Consider the following 14,576-nt stretch of genomic DNA (forward strand, 5'->3'; position numbering starts at 1 on the left):
GTTACAAATATATATGCGCTTTTCATATTTGATACTGGGATCATCCCTACAGGGAGTGCAGAATTATTAGGCAAGTTGTATTTTTGAGGAATAATGTTATTATTGTACAACAACCATGTTCTCAATGAACCCAAAAACTCATTAATATCAAAGCTGAATGTTTTTGGAAGTAGTTTTTAGTTTGTTTTTAGTTTTAGCTATTTTAGGGGGATATCTGTGTGCAGGTGACTATTACTGTGCATAATTATTAGGCAACTTAACAAAAAACAAATATATACCCATTTCAATTATTTATTTTTACCAGTGAAACCAATATAACATCTCCACATTCACAAATATACATTTCTGACATTCAAAAACAAAACAAAAACAAATCAGCGACCAATATAGCCACCTTTCTTTGCAAGGACACTCAAAAGCCTGCCATCCATGGATTCTGTCAGTGTTTTGATCTGTTCACCATCAACATTGCGTGCAGCAGCAACCACAGCCTCCCAGACACTGTTCAGAGAGGTGTACTGTTTTCCCTCCTTGTAAATCTCCCATTTGATGATGGACCACAGGTTCTCAATGGGGTTCAGATCAGGTGAACAAGGAGGCCATGTCATTAGTTTTTCTTCTTTTATACCCTTTCTTGCCAGCCACGCTGTGGAGTACTTGGACGCGTGTGATGGAGCATTGTCCTGCATGAAAATCATGTTTGTCTTGAAGGATGCAGACTTCTTCCTGTACCACTGCTTGAAGAAGGTGTCTTCCAGAAACTGGCAGTAGGACTGGGAGTTGAGCTTGAATCCATCCTCAACCCGAAAAGGCCCCACAAGCTCGTCTTTGATGATACCAGCCCAAACCAGTACTCCACCTCCACCTTGCTGGCATCTGAGTCGGACTGGAGCTCTCTGCCCTTTACCAATCCAGCCACGGGCCCATCCATCTGGCCCATCAAGACTCACTCTCATTTCATCAGTCCATAAAACCTTAGAAAAACCAGTCTTGAGATATTTCTTGGCCCAGTCTTGACGTTTCAGCTTGTGTGTCTTGTTCAGTGGTGGTCGTCTTTCAGCCTTTCTTACCTTGGCCATGTCTCTGAGTATTGCACACCTTGTGCTTTTGGGCACTCCAGTGATGTTGCAGCTCTGAAATATGGCCAAACTGGTGGCAAGTGGCATCTTGGCAGCTGCACGCTTGACTTTTCTCAGTTCATGGGCAGTTATTTTGCGCCTTGGTTTTTCCACACGCTTCTTGCGACCCTGTTGACTATTTTGAATGAAACGCTTGATTGTCCGATGATCACGCTTCAGAAGCATTGCAATTTTGAGACTGCTGCATCCCTCTGCAAGATATCTCACTATTTTTGACTTTTCTGAGCCTGTCAAGTCCTTCTTTTGACCCATTTTGCCAAAGGAAAGGACGTTGCCTAATAATTATGCACACCTGATATAGGGTGTTGATGTCATTACACCATTACAGAGATGCACATCACCTAATATGCTTAATTGGTAGTAGGCTTTCGAGCCTATACAGCTTGGAGTAAGACAACATGCATGAAGAGGATGATGTGGACAAAATACTCATTTGCCTAATAATTCTGCACTCCCTGTACATTGAAAATTTAGAGTTGGGTTGGGCATTTTAAAATGTCATAAGATAAAGAAGCTGCATCTCCACATATGGTGTGTTGCAGACAAAACTGAGTTATGCAGTGACCTATTCTGTCTTTTTCATCGTCATTGTGTCAGATGTTAGATAAAAGTAAACAAACCAGGAGGTATCAGCAAAGAGCTTCTTATAAAATTGCAGTAGATTCTGATAAAAATAAGTCATTTAGCATGAAATGCACATTTATATTCTTCATTTATTTAGTATGTCTGAATTCGGTTGTAGGAGACAGTAAAACTGCGGTAAATTACAGAAGCAAGTCTCTTTCTCTCTTTTCCACCACGTAACAAAATATACAGTATGTAGAACTGAATGTTGACCCGAAGAATCAATATTGGATTAGACTGTCGAGCGGCTGGCAACGCTCACCACTAATTAACACTAAATTCTCTGCTCCTTCCAGACCCCACCAATGCTGAGCCAGTCATCTTGGATGGCTTTGACCACCGAGAGGTGATGATTAATCATCGGGTGGAGCTGCCCTGCAAGGCTTCAGGCTACCCAATGCCCAAATACCGCTGGCTGAAGGACAACAGCCCCTTGGAGCTCGACAGTCGCATACACCAGACAACCTCGGGGTTGCTGATAGAGAGCACACAGCCCAGTGACTCGGGAACATATGTCTGTGAGGTGTGGAACAGCTATGGCACCGCGGAGGTCATGGGTCGCCTGTATGTCAAACGTAAGTGCTTTATAAAATTCAGGGGTTCTTCTATGTTGTGGGTAGCTGAAACTGCTGTATTAGAGTAATGAAGTGAAATGAGTGGGAAAAAAAACAGCCTTGGCACGTGTTAGAGAGTGGATGGTTAGTTTGGTTCATGTGAGTAAAATGAACATATAAACTAAACAAGAAGTACTCAGAGAGCACATACCTCCACCGAGGCAGCTCACTCTCTGGGCACTTGTAAGAATATACCATTATATTTTGTATATATTAATTTTCTTTTCTTTGCTCTTTTTAAATGTACTTTGTAGACTAGAATCCACATATGTGATTCCCTGTATGCTTATATGTTGTCAATACAAGCAATGTCAGTAAGAAACATAGATTTAAATAGCGCTACATAGCCTTCAGAGGAATCTGCTGACCTTGAAGGAGGTCAGAGGTCAAATGCGACATGATTTTAAATCGTTCTTTCTTTATAGAACTTTCTATATGCTGACAACACACACCACATTTGTAATATTTGTAGTTTCTAAGGTATGAGGCTTTTTGTCAGTTTTCAATAATAAATCATTTAGTTGACCTTGAAGACATCGGTGGATGTAAGCTGAATTTTAAAGGATTGTTAACATGACCCCACTCTACACTCTACACATCAGAATTCATTTGAAACTTTTACACCTTGGTGTTTACAGACAGAACGAATGACACACACACAGGCAAACGCTACCAAAAACATAACTTCCTTGTTGGAGGTAATTAAGGATTATGAAGCTACAACAGTAAATACGTGTGTGTGAGATTGAAATGATTTGCCAGTAACTGACTCCTGCACCAGCAGCACCACTGGGGGCTGTGTTTAGTGATAGCAAGTGACACCCTGCTTGTTTTGTTTGATACAGTGATGTACTGCATTGATGAGAATCAAATGTTAGCGCTAGCATTCTTAATGATTAAGAATAAACATTGAACTTGGACAAATATAATGATAATCATACTGTACCTCATTATTATATTTACTACCCAATTTTTTTTCTTAAACATCTCTTTGATTTCTGTGTCCACAGAACCCTTGAAAGTAGTGGTCAGCCCTCGAAAGGTGAAGGGCAGCGTGGGTAGCAAGGTGTCTCTGTCCTGTAGCGTGAGCGGCTCAGATGAATACGAGCTGTCATGGTATCGCAACGGAGAGATCATCTACCCTGGCAACAATGTTCGCTTCATTGGGCTAAACCGGGAGAACCTCATGATGGAAGGAATGTCGAAAAGTGATGGCGGGGCTTACCAGTGCTTCGCCAGGAAGGGCAAGATGTCTGCACAGGACTTTGTTCAGGTTATCCTTGAAGGTAAAATGGCATCACTGCTGCAAAGGTATCCAAACACACAAATACTGACCAAAACGCTACACAGTAGCAGCTGTCCTATACATATTCAGTGAGTTAGCACAAACAGATTCAGGCCTTGAAGATCAATAGGGTTTATGTGTTAATGGCATGCTGCTGCGATTCTCTGCCACCACTAGAATGATTGCCCCACACTTCACAAACACATACAAAAATACATCCACACACTCTTTAATCCATTAGCTTACCTTGGAAGCGTTGCTTAGGCAACTGTCTCCTGTGGCCAGGGAGCTGTAAAAAGAAGATATTGATAATCTATAATCATGTGGAATACACCTAGATTATCAGAGAGCAGCAGCAGCAGCAGGCAGACACAGACATTTGAAAAGCCGACAACTCTCTGTGTCTGGTAGAAAAGCTCATGGATCTATGTTCTTAATGAAAAAATGGCAAAGTCTTCTCAGAAAGACATGATTTTTTTCCTTTCCTTTTGCTGCTTTCTATCACTGTTTTATTAACAAAAATGTTTTCTTCTAAAGAAAAAAAAGATTTGTCTCCAACAACAAATGTATACTGCGTCTGGATATTACAAAGAGTAGTATGTAGACAATACAGGATATAAATGTTTTTTTTGAATAATGAGTAAATGACTGAAAAAAATTTACCTGGTTTTTATGCAGGATTTCAGTAGAAGCTGTATCAGATGAACAAAGATTTTACATCACTTGCCCAAAAGTGGAAAAATGTGTAATTACCGACTGGTTAGTGAGTGGCACCTGGAGGTTGCTGGCAGTCACTTGGTGAAATTGATCACAAAGTGTGCTGTGCCACAAAGCCATCTTTATGATTGCCTTGATTTTTAGAAGGTTGCTGCAGTTACCAGGAGTTTGCAAGAAAGATGTGGATTGCCAGCTACCAGCCAAGTGCTAACAAAATTTGCATCCAGATTTCCAAAGCCGTAACTTTTGCACGGAAGACAAACTATTTATGTTTTTTTTTTATCTCACTTTCCAGTTTTGCCACCACTCAGAGAGTAGCTTGTAGACATGCTGGCATGGTCAACACCTGAGAGGGGTGCTAGCTACCAAACCATTTTGGCTTTGCTAGCCAGTGGGGAGCACACAACTGTGTCACTGGGGCTTTATTTGCTCGGGCCTACATTGTCACCATCATTATTGTTATAGGTGGACAGGTTAACACCATGTGGTTAGCAATCACATGTCTGAAAAACCCCAATAGGCACATTAGCTTAGTTTGCAAAGCTTAAAAAATATACATATTGGATTCATCACACAGCTGGTGCAACAGCGTTCAGTGATATTTAGGAGCTTCCCTTTGTGTCTCAAAGCACTAGTTGAAAATCAAAGCTATATATATGTATTTCTCACGGCCATTTTAGTGAGTAGTGAGAAAGGAATCAAACTGGCTCACTGTGATTTGTGCCCAACACAAACTCACTGGCTCGGCTAATTAGTCAGCACAAATGTTTAATTTGAGTGGTATGTGAGAAAAGATCAGTAATCATCCCGTTTCTGCCTGGGAATTGTTTAAAGTCTAGCATTTCTTCCCCACTCTCCCACACTTGGAGTCAGCCTTTTTACATATGCCTTATTGCCGTTGTTTGATGAACTATGAAACACATAAGTAAAGCTGTTATTGTGTCCAAAACTACCGAGATTATAAAATGAGATATCAGCAGGTATATTCAGTTTTTAAACGGTTGCCCTTTAAACTACAAAAATCTATTGAAGACAGGTGTGTTACAGTGACCTAACATGCACGATTTCATCTGTGACTGGTTTGAATCCTGTCAGGGATCGACATTATAACGCATTTCCTTTTCCCTTTTTCCACATGTGCACGTTTCAGCTTTGTTTGTCAATCCTGTAAAGCCTGATTCATGAGTTTTTAAAAAACTAAATAGCAATTTACATACATGAATCTCCATTTGTTCAGTCATTTTTGCTACATCTGGCGTTTTTGTTATTTTATTACTCACAGTAGTATTGCGTGTGTCTGATTGTAGACATTAGGTTTTTCACACCGATGATGTTGAGGTCTCAAAATCTCATATTTCAAATATGATACACTTGGCGTTACAGGGTTAAAACAACAAACTACCCCCAAAATACATAATTTATGATGACATTATTCACTAAACCGCTCTCACTTTTAAACTTAGTACTTCTGTGTGACTTAGCCTCTCTTTTATTCACCACCACGTTCCACTTTTGTCTTCTGTCACAGATGGTACTCCGAAAATCTTGTCCTCCTTCAGCGAGAAGGTGGTGAACCCGAACGAGCCCGTCTTCCTGGTCTGCAACGTCAAGGGCACCCCGCCTCCGAGGTGCACCTGGTCGCTGGACGACGACCCCGTCATCAAAGACAGCCACCACCACCTGGGCCACTACGAGACCCACGAGGGCCACGTGGTCAGCCAGCTCAATGTCACGCACACCCAGGTGCAAGACGGCGGGGTGTATCGGTGCACGTGCAGCAACTCGGCCGGGGTCGTGTACCACCAGGCTCGAATAAACGTAAGAGGTGCTTGTCAAATCAGCTCCTCCAAGAACAAATACACATACCTGTCTGTCTCTCTATGTGTCTGTCTCTGTGTCGTATATGAGAGCTGCTTGTTGTTTGGATCTGGAATTTATCTGCGAAAAACTTGTTCTTAAAATTTGGTGTTTGTTTTTTTCTTTGCTATTATTTTATTTTTAATTTGAAATCTTTATTCACACTTACATCTCCTTTTAAGTTGCTCTCCAGCGACTGATTTTGCCTCAGTTTTGTTTTCCTGTTACTGTCTCTTAATCCTAAACCACGTATACTTTTCTAAAATTGTTGCTTTGTAATTTTCTCTCCAAATTGTTACTGTGCTTTTCCAACACGCTTGCATTTTAGGTCAAATGAATTATGCTGGTTTGCTGCTCGTACGCCTATCTGGATATGGTTTGTAAATAGCCAGAAGAAAAATGCATTTCTTCTGTTTGAATACATTTATCCCCCGGTGTGCTTGTGTGTGCGAGTCATGTGTGTCTGTGTGTATTTACTCATAGGCCCATTTCCAACCTCCCTTTTCTGTCTAAAGTACTGGAACGAGCCGCCCTCACGCAGCTCCAGCTATTTCTTGACAATAACAATCTCTATGAGAAGTTCCAGTCTGGTTTTAGAGCTCGGCATAGCACAGAAACCGCCCTTCTGAGAGTTTTTAATGATTTGCTTTTAACTGTTGACTCTGGTTGTGCTGCTGTCTTAGTAACCCTGGACCTGACAGCAGCCTTCGACACTGTTGATCACAACATACTGCTATCCCGCCTTCAACATTGTGTCGGTTTAAAGGGCACTGTCTTAAAGTTTTTCCAGTCCTATTTGAATAATAGGAGTTTTTCTGTTCACCTTGGTGAACTGTCATCTCCCAGAGCTCCTTTAACCTGTGGCGTACCTCAGGGGTCCATACTAGGCCCCCTGTTGTTTATTCTGTACTTGCTCCCTCTGGGCGATGTGCTCCGTAAACATAATGTGTCCTTCCACATCTTTGCCGATGATATTCAGATCTACCTCCCTCTGAGGTTGAACTGCAATGTTTCTTTGCAGCCGCTACTCTCCTGCTTGTCTGACATTAAGACTTGGATGACTCTTAACTTCTTACACCTTAATGAAAGCAAAACTGAAGTCATTGTGTTTGGGCTTCCTAAAGATCCCAACTTCTCTCTTGACTTTTTGGGACCCCTAACCTCCGATTGCACTTCTTCCATTAAGAGTCTTGGTGTTATTTTTGACAATGCTTTTAAACTTGATAAACAAATCAGCTCTGTAGTTAAGGGATCTTTTTATCATCTGCGGATTTTAGCCAAAGTCAAGTCTTACCTTTGCAGGAACGATCTAGAAAGAGTGGTCCATGCTTTTATTACTTCACGGCTAGACTACTGCAATTCCCTCTATGCTGGCCTAGATCGTTTCTGTCTACATCGCCTTCAACTGGTGCAGAACGCTGCCGCTCACCTGTTGACCGGTTCAAAAAAAAGAGACCACATCACTCCGGTTCTCTGCTCTCTCCACTGGCTCCCAGTTGCCTTTAGGATTGATTTTAAAATATTATTGCTGGCTTTTAAGGTTTTAAATGGCACTGCACCTTCTTACCTGTCAGAACTCCTTAGTACTTATCGCCCCAGGAGATCTTTGAGGTCAGCCGACCTGATGCTTTTAGATGTTCCCAGGTATAAATTAAAGACAAAGGGAGAGAGGGCGTTTGCTGTGGCTGCACCCAGACTGTGGAACAGTTTACCTCCTCACGTCAGACTCTCCAAAAGCCTAGAAACTTTTAAAACCGCTCTTAAAACTCACCTCTTTTCATTGGCTTTTAGAAAGGTTTAATTTATTTGTTTTATATATTTTTATTTTATTTTTATCAGCGAGGTGTTATTACGAAATTGTGTTCTATTGTATTTTTATCTGTATTTACTGTACAGCACTTTGGTCAGCCTTGGTTGTTTTTAAATGTGCTCTATAAATAAACTTGACTTGACTTGACTTGACTACTCAAGCAGCCAATTCGACTCTTCTCGATCAGATGCTAAAGCAATTACTCTGTTTCCATTTTATGAGACACAGAATGAGGCTCGGCATGTATAACATTTGATGGGAAACAGAATGTATTACAGCCAAGTTATAAGCACGCGTAGTACAGTGTTATTTTAATGCTCTCTTTTCCTTCATATAGTTAGCACACTTTAATCTGCTTGTCATTTCACCGCCTTCTACTTAGAGTTCTGTCTTATTTCTTGTAGTTAAACAAAAGCTTTAAACAGCAGCTTCCTTTCACTTCTCCTGTGAGTACTTGGTGCCTGGTAGGACTTGTGGAGCTGTGAGGGGAAACACTTTCATGTTGAAATCCTGAATACGTTTAACGAGTCACGAGTCTGTTTGTAAAAACACCATAATAAAGCAAACCACACTCATTCACACTGTTGTTGTGATTTTCTGTGAATACCGCTGTCCTTAAAATCTTACATTTTTAATCTCTGTGCCTTTTTAGGCCGAGCCAGCATTCGTCCAATGAAAAACATCACCGCAATCGCTGGACGGGATGCCTTCGTTCACTGTCGCGTCATTGGCTACCCTTACTATTCCATAAAGTGGTACAAGAACTCTGCGCTGCTACCTTTCAACCACAGGCAGCGAGCGTTCGAGAACAACGGCACGCTGAAGCTTAGTAACGTGCAGCAGGTGGACGCCGGCGAGTATAACTGCAAGGTGATGGTTCAGCCCAACAAGATGGACTCCCAGAGCGTCCACGTCCGAGTGAGAGGTAAGTCCAATGAAACTGCAGCTCACCAAGTTGCCATTGGCAACCTTGATGTGTTATTCTTACTCTGATTACTCTTTGACATAAAGTCATTAGAAAGGTGCAGTACATCCGGAAAGTATTTACAGCACTTCACCTGTTTCACATTTTTTCATTATTCATTTTTGTTTTATTTTTAACAAAATTGCAAGAATTTCAAGGATGCAAGGATTGTTTTATAGTCATTCGCATCACATGTTTACATGAGGTGGAACGAAATTATGTGCACACAGTCCCAGAGCGAAAGAAACAGAATAAAAAGAAAATAGAATAACAAGTAATAAGTTATACAGATAAATAGAGTGCAACAACCTGAGTACCAGTATGGAGTAGATATAGAAACGTAGGTATATTTAAGCAAACTCTTTTTAAATTCTGTCTTTTTGGGGTATTGTGTGTTGAATTTTGAGGTGAATAATGAATTTAACCCATTTTATATTAAGGCTGTAACATGAACAAAGTTAAGTGAATCGCTGCGACTACTATCAGGATGCCCTGCATAAGAAATGAGAACGTTGATGCCGCTAAAAATACGTTGCATGTGCTTTATAATTTATTATTGGTGACATACTGTTATTAAATCTATTTGGTAAACCAGTTCTGTGATTATTAGTGCATAGACTGTATATAAAGGGTGGTCATTAATTAGCAAACTGACATTTTATAGCATTTAGTGTTTAACTTCAAATGATCTTGTTTTTTCTTGGAACAAAAGATAGCCATGTTTATCAAGTTATCAGCAAATACTAGCAAGATTGTTACTATGTTGTGATATGTTAATCTGGTTTCTATGTGGATTTGAAAACCATGTATGTGCCAACTGCAAATCATATCTAAATGCTCCAAAACACACCACACAGATCATTACTGGAATTAGCTAATGTTACAGTCACATTGAGGGAAAAAAAAGTGCTTGGAGACAAATAAAGTTAATGCTACAGAAATAAAGCATCACTTTGCCCTTCGAGCTCCCTTCTCTTTAAGTCTGTGTTCTTGGTTTTTGATCGAATGGTCTATTGTTAACACATGCTTTAGAAATTTGCATTTCTAAAACATAAAAAGGTCACTAAGTACTCATGCATTTACACTTATTTTCTGCAATAATCCAAAAGCATATGGGAAAAAACAACTACTGACCTTCTGTCAAGGGTACCAGGATGATGATAACGTCCTATAAACATAGATATTTCTCTACCACTTCATGGTAAAATGGACCGCTACCTATGTAGCGCTTTTTCACTCAAAGCGCTTTCTTACTACAATTCATCAATTCACAAATTAACAAACATTTACAAGCAAGTCCGGCATAAATATTGGAAAAACTAGCCTAAGTAATAAACTCTACCTACCGACACTTCCCTCTGCAGCTCAACAATTAATATGTAGTATTACATCTATTTAATATTAACAATCTGAGCTAAAAAAAAAAGTGCCATTACCCTGTATAGTATTGCATGTGTGGTATTGATCTTCACACGTCACATTTAGCCAAAAGGCATAGGCATATTCCTCCATAGGTTTTGTGGGAAACTGTCACAGTTCCAACTTTGTGTGATACAGTGGTGAAAAAAGGTTTCGGCTCACTCTTCTCCTCCCATCCAGACGCCACAATATAAATAGATCTCTCCGGACTAAATTAATTAATCTACCTGATATTCCTGGGTACATTAGTCTGGCTTATGAAGAAGAAGTGAAGATGGCAGCTGATATTACAGGGCTGACTGACTGATCTCCACTGAGATCTTACAACTGTAATAGATTATACTAAAAAAACGGGCTTCCCCATTATGTCTCATTTCCTTCCCTCTGCACAGTATGTAATGTTGTTTTCACTATAATACACTTTCCCACAGAGCGAGGGAAACGGAGGAAGAAAGAGAGTGAGAAAGAGAGAGTGATGATATAAAGCAACCCTTCCCAGCGGTGCTATAGTGAGGGAGTGCATTTGTTAATTTACTCTGCTCATGCTTAAAATGCCGAAGTGTCTTTGGGGATCCCTGGAGTCCATTATCTCCACTTTGTTGTGAATTAAATAAGCGGCTAAAGTGCTGCTTATTTCAGTGTTATTTGAACTGAATGGACGCTCGCGCAGATGACTTGTGTGATGGCTGGAGATGTCCCAGAGAATATAGCGCAGTCAATTTGAATAGATCATATTGTAACTGTGATTATATCGTGCAGATAGATTGACTTTGTTTCTGAATTTCAGTTATTCAAGACAGGTGCATTGAAGACTGAGGTGGTGCAAGGGATGTAGCCTCTGTTTAGTTTAAAGTTGTTAATTCTTTATATTGTAATATAAATGCAAGTATAAATATTTCCTGTAATCATGATTTTTGTGCTATAATTTGATAGTGTTGTTGCAGCTAGATGTTAATGCACATAGGTGTAGGTTAGTGGCTTGATATATGATCATTTATAGATAAAGGGAAAAGGCTCAGGTTCGTTAAGGTTTCTTTTTCTAAAGCATCACAACAAGTCACCTTGAAAGTTATTATTATTTATTTTCTTTCTCTCTTTCTATGCACTCTGAGGACAAAATGTTCCAGCCTGGGAATGACAACGAATTATTGCAGCATGTTTTGCTATTCAAGTCTTTTATGTTCTTTCAGTGACCTCTTGTTTTCTTAACAGAGAGAGAGAGTGATGCTTATAGGGTTAGTCTCAATAAGGGACACAGCAGCTTTAACAGAATCCAGGGAGTTCAGATGATTTTTGAAGACTTGTAATCATTTAGATTTTTATCCCTCCACCTGCAGTCCCTCCCTACATCCAGCCCTTCGAGTTTCAGCGTTTCACCATCGGCCAACGCGTCTTCATCCCCTGCGTGGTCATGTCTGGTGACCGACCGCTGGACATCACGTGGCAGAAGGACGGGCGGCCGATCCCCGCCAGCTTGGGCGTAACTGTGGACAACATAGACTTTACCAGCTCGCTGAGGATCTCCAACCTAACACCCGACCACAACGGCAACTACACCTGCATCGCCCGCAATGAAGCTGCTGTTGTGGAGCACCAGAGCCAGCTGATCGTTAGGGGTAAGACAGCATCCACCTTCCATCTATCAGTAAAATCAGCTGGGAAACACCATGAAGTGTTGCTGTTTGTTGTGTTTGTTGCTGTGTACAGTCCCTCCTCAGTTTGTGGTTCAGCCTGAGGATCAAGATGGGATCTATGGCAAAACTGTGACTCTTAACTGCTCCGCTGAAGGTTATCCACCACCTACCATCGTTTGGGAACACTCCAAAGGTACATTAAATGAACTGAATGTAAAGGGAAGATGGTTGAACATGTGAGAAGAGGTGCAAACATCAGTCAAAACAGGGAGAAATCACTCTGCTTGCTGCTTTCTTTACCTGCGGCTGGCATACATGTCTATGAATGCGCAGGACATACAAACGCACACACCACTTCAATTTAGGGCTGTTAGTTTTCACAGTTCCCACCTGCATCGTTAGAAAATCATCAGAGAGAAAAAGACGAGAACAGACTGAAGCAGACAGACAGGCAGCAAGGCAGCAGGTGATTTTAGTCACTTGAGCAGGGCAGATGAAGAAAGGGGCCCCAGATGTTTGCTCCATCATCCATATAACCTGGGATGAAAGCTTCACCAAGAGAAACACAACAGCCAACGAGGAGCAGAGCGTGCGCATGTGTGTGTCTGCGTGCTCGGTGCCATGATCAAAGGAGTGAAAGAATCAGATCTGTTTTTCACCCTTTGATGGGATTTATGTGTGCTCGTGTGCATGTCTGTGCCTGATTAGCAGTGTCTGACCAGGCCTGATCAGTATGTACGGAGGGATCGGCCTGAGCTCAGCATGTGTCTACTCGCTTGTAGTGTTTGAAGCTAGCTTATTGGTCAGGTTTGCTTAAGCCAGACTACCAGTCAGTCCTATTTTTTGGTTTCTGGGACCTTTTTACCTCAGCATTTCACACACTTCCTGTTTCTCTACAGGATAGCTGTCAGAGCAAAGGGACAATGAAAATCAACTTATCCAGGGCAGGCAGTTTAGCTCGCTAATGCCTAATTTGTTGTTAGCCAGACTGCAGTTTGTCCAGAGAATAGCTGCCTGGCATGCTTTTACTGCAACAGTAATAGCTAAGAGCCAGATGAGTGTCTCCGAGAGATATGGAACAGTAAGTAAAGGTCAACTGCTATTAACATAACGACTAGCACTATTTGGATATGCAGAATCCATAATTCAAGGAAGAACACCTCTACCTCCCTCTGCCTCTCTAAGAGCCAGGGGAGCAGGAACAAAGTCACCACTTGACCCTTCTCTAGCCACGGCCACTTGACTGCATTTTAATTAAACAGCAAATACCCACAGCTCCCTAAATGGTCTAATCTGTACACGCTAACTTTAACACGAGCTTATGCAACGTCTGGCTCACTTTGCATGCGTTTAATGCTACATGAGCAAGACTAGTTAAAGATATGAGCCTTATAATTCAGTGTTGGTGACATTTCTTAGAGACTTAAGGGCTGCCAGTTCAGGAAGAGATACTGTAATGTATAACAGTAAAAAGAGACTGATTATATAATTTTCTATTTAAAAGACAGAGACAGTTTCCTACCCATCTGTTAGCAGACTTCAGACAGGTACCGGACAGATTTTGTTAGTTATTTTGAAAAATTTTAAGAATGAATTTCAAATGTCAGTCATATTTGACTTTTACAGATAAAGAACGGCGCAAAGCATCGAACCCACTGCTTCAGGATTAGTGTGTCCTTGTCTTTCAGACTGGCCAGAAATGTGTTTCTAAGGACATTTCTGTGTTATTCTTTTGGTGAATTCAGCAAACACAAGAGCAAAGACTAAATCCAGAGTTGGAAACACAAGAACAAAAAGAAAAAAGGAGAAAATCCTCTTCTAACTTCAGCGGAGAAATCTGCCTGACTCTGCATCGAAGGCTAGTTCCAATATAAGGCCTCCCTGCTCTCCCCGTTGTTCCTCTGCACCAATCTGCCTTCTTGTTAAACATGAGCATTATGTCTGTTCTGATTGCATCACACCAGCAGCTCAGCCTGTTTCGCTCTGCTCAGCAGCTGTTTGGCGATTTAAGGATTTAGGCCTGGTGTTAAGAAACATGTTTACAATCCTTGCTGAATCGGACAGGCTTTGTCGTCAAATCTGTAAACACAGATGCATGGTCAAGTGAATGCACATGGACACACACATTCTAGGTCCTCTTACTGTTAAGTACTGTAATGCTATTTATCTTCATATATGTGTATTTTTCTCTGTGTCGTGGTGCACTGAATGAGCCGTATAAATAAATCTGAATGCCTCTTTTCTGATTTAAAACAGCTCCTGATTTTGTCTTTTTTTGGCCCGTCTCTACCTGCTCGCACTAGGCGCCGGCGTCCCCCAGTTTCAGCCCATCCCTCTGAACACCGGCTCTCGTATCCAGCTGCTGAGCAACGGTTCGCTGCTTATCAAACACGTGCTGGAGGACGACAGCGGCTTCTACCTGTGTAAAGTCAGCAACGACGTGGGAGCGGATGTCAGCAAGTCCATGTACCTCACAGTCAAAAGTAAGAATCCACATCTGATGCAGCTGTAAT

The 14,576-nt window shown here is 41.2% G+C and overlaps 1 protein-coding gene across 2 annotated transcripts in view; it reads left to right on the forward strand.

The window, feature by feature from the left end:
- dscamb (Down syndrome cell adhesion molecule b) overlaps positions 1 to 14,576 on the forward strand; it is a 131,072-nt gene that overhangs the window by 81,467 nt on the left and 35,029 nt on the right. For both annotated transcript variants that reach the window (XM_085380084.1, XM_085380085.1), the window contains exons 5-11: positions 2,060 to 2,338; positions 3,388 to 3,663; positions 5,908 to 6,204; positions 8,699 to 8,971; positions 11,767 to 12,045; positions 12,137 to 12,256; positions 14,367 to 14,546. In XM_085380084.1, the coding sequence (XP_085236210.1) occupies positions 2,060 to 2,338; positions 3,388 to 3,663; positions 5,908 to 6,204; positions 8,699 to 8,971; positions 11,767 to 12,045; positions 12,137 to 12,256; positions 14,367 to 14,546 (1,704 nt within the window). The remainder of the gene's footprint in view (positions 1 to 2,059; positions 2,339 to 3,387; positions 3,664 to 5,907; positions 6,205 to 8,698; positions 8,972 to 11,766; positions 12,046 to 12,136; positions 12,257 to 14,366; positions 14,547 to 14,576) is intronic.

Source organism: Rhamphochromis longiceps, linkage group LG14, assembly GCF_057381845.1.
Source record: "Rhamphochromis longiceps isolate RC_006_pf linkage group LG14, R_longiceps_female_GT1.1, whole genome shotgun sequence".
In the NCBI taxonomy this organism is placed as follows: Eukaryota; Metazoa; Chordata; class Actinopteri; order Cichliformes; family Cichlidae; genus Rhamphochromis; species Rhamphochromis longiceps.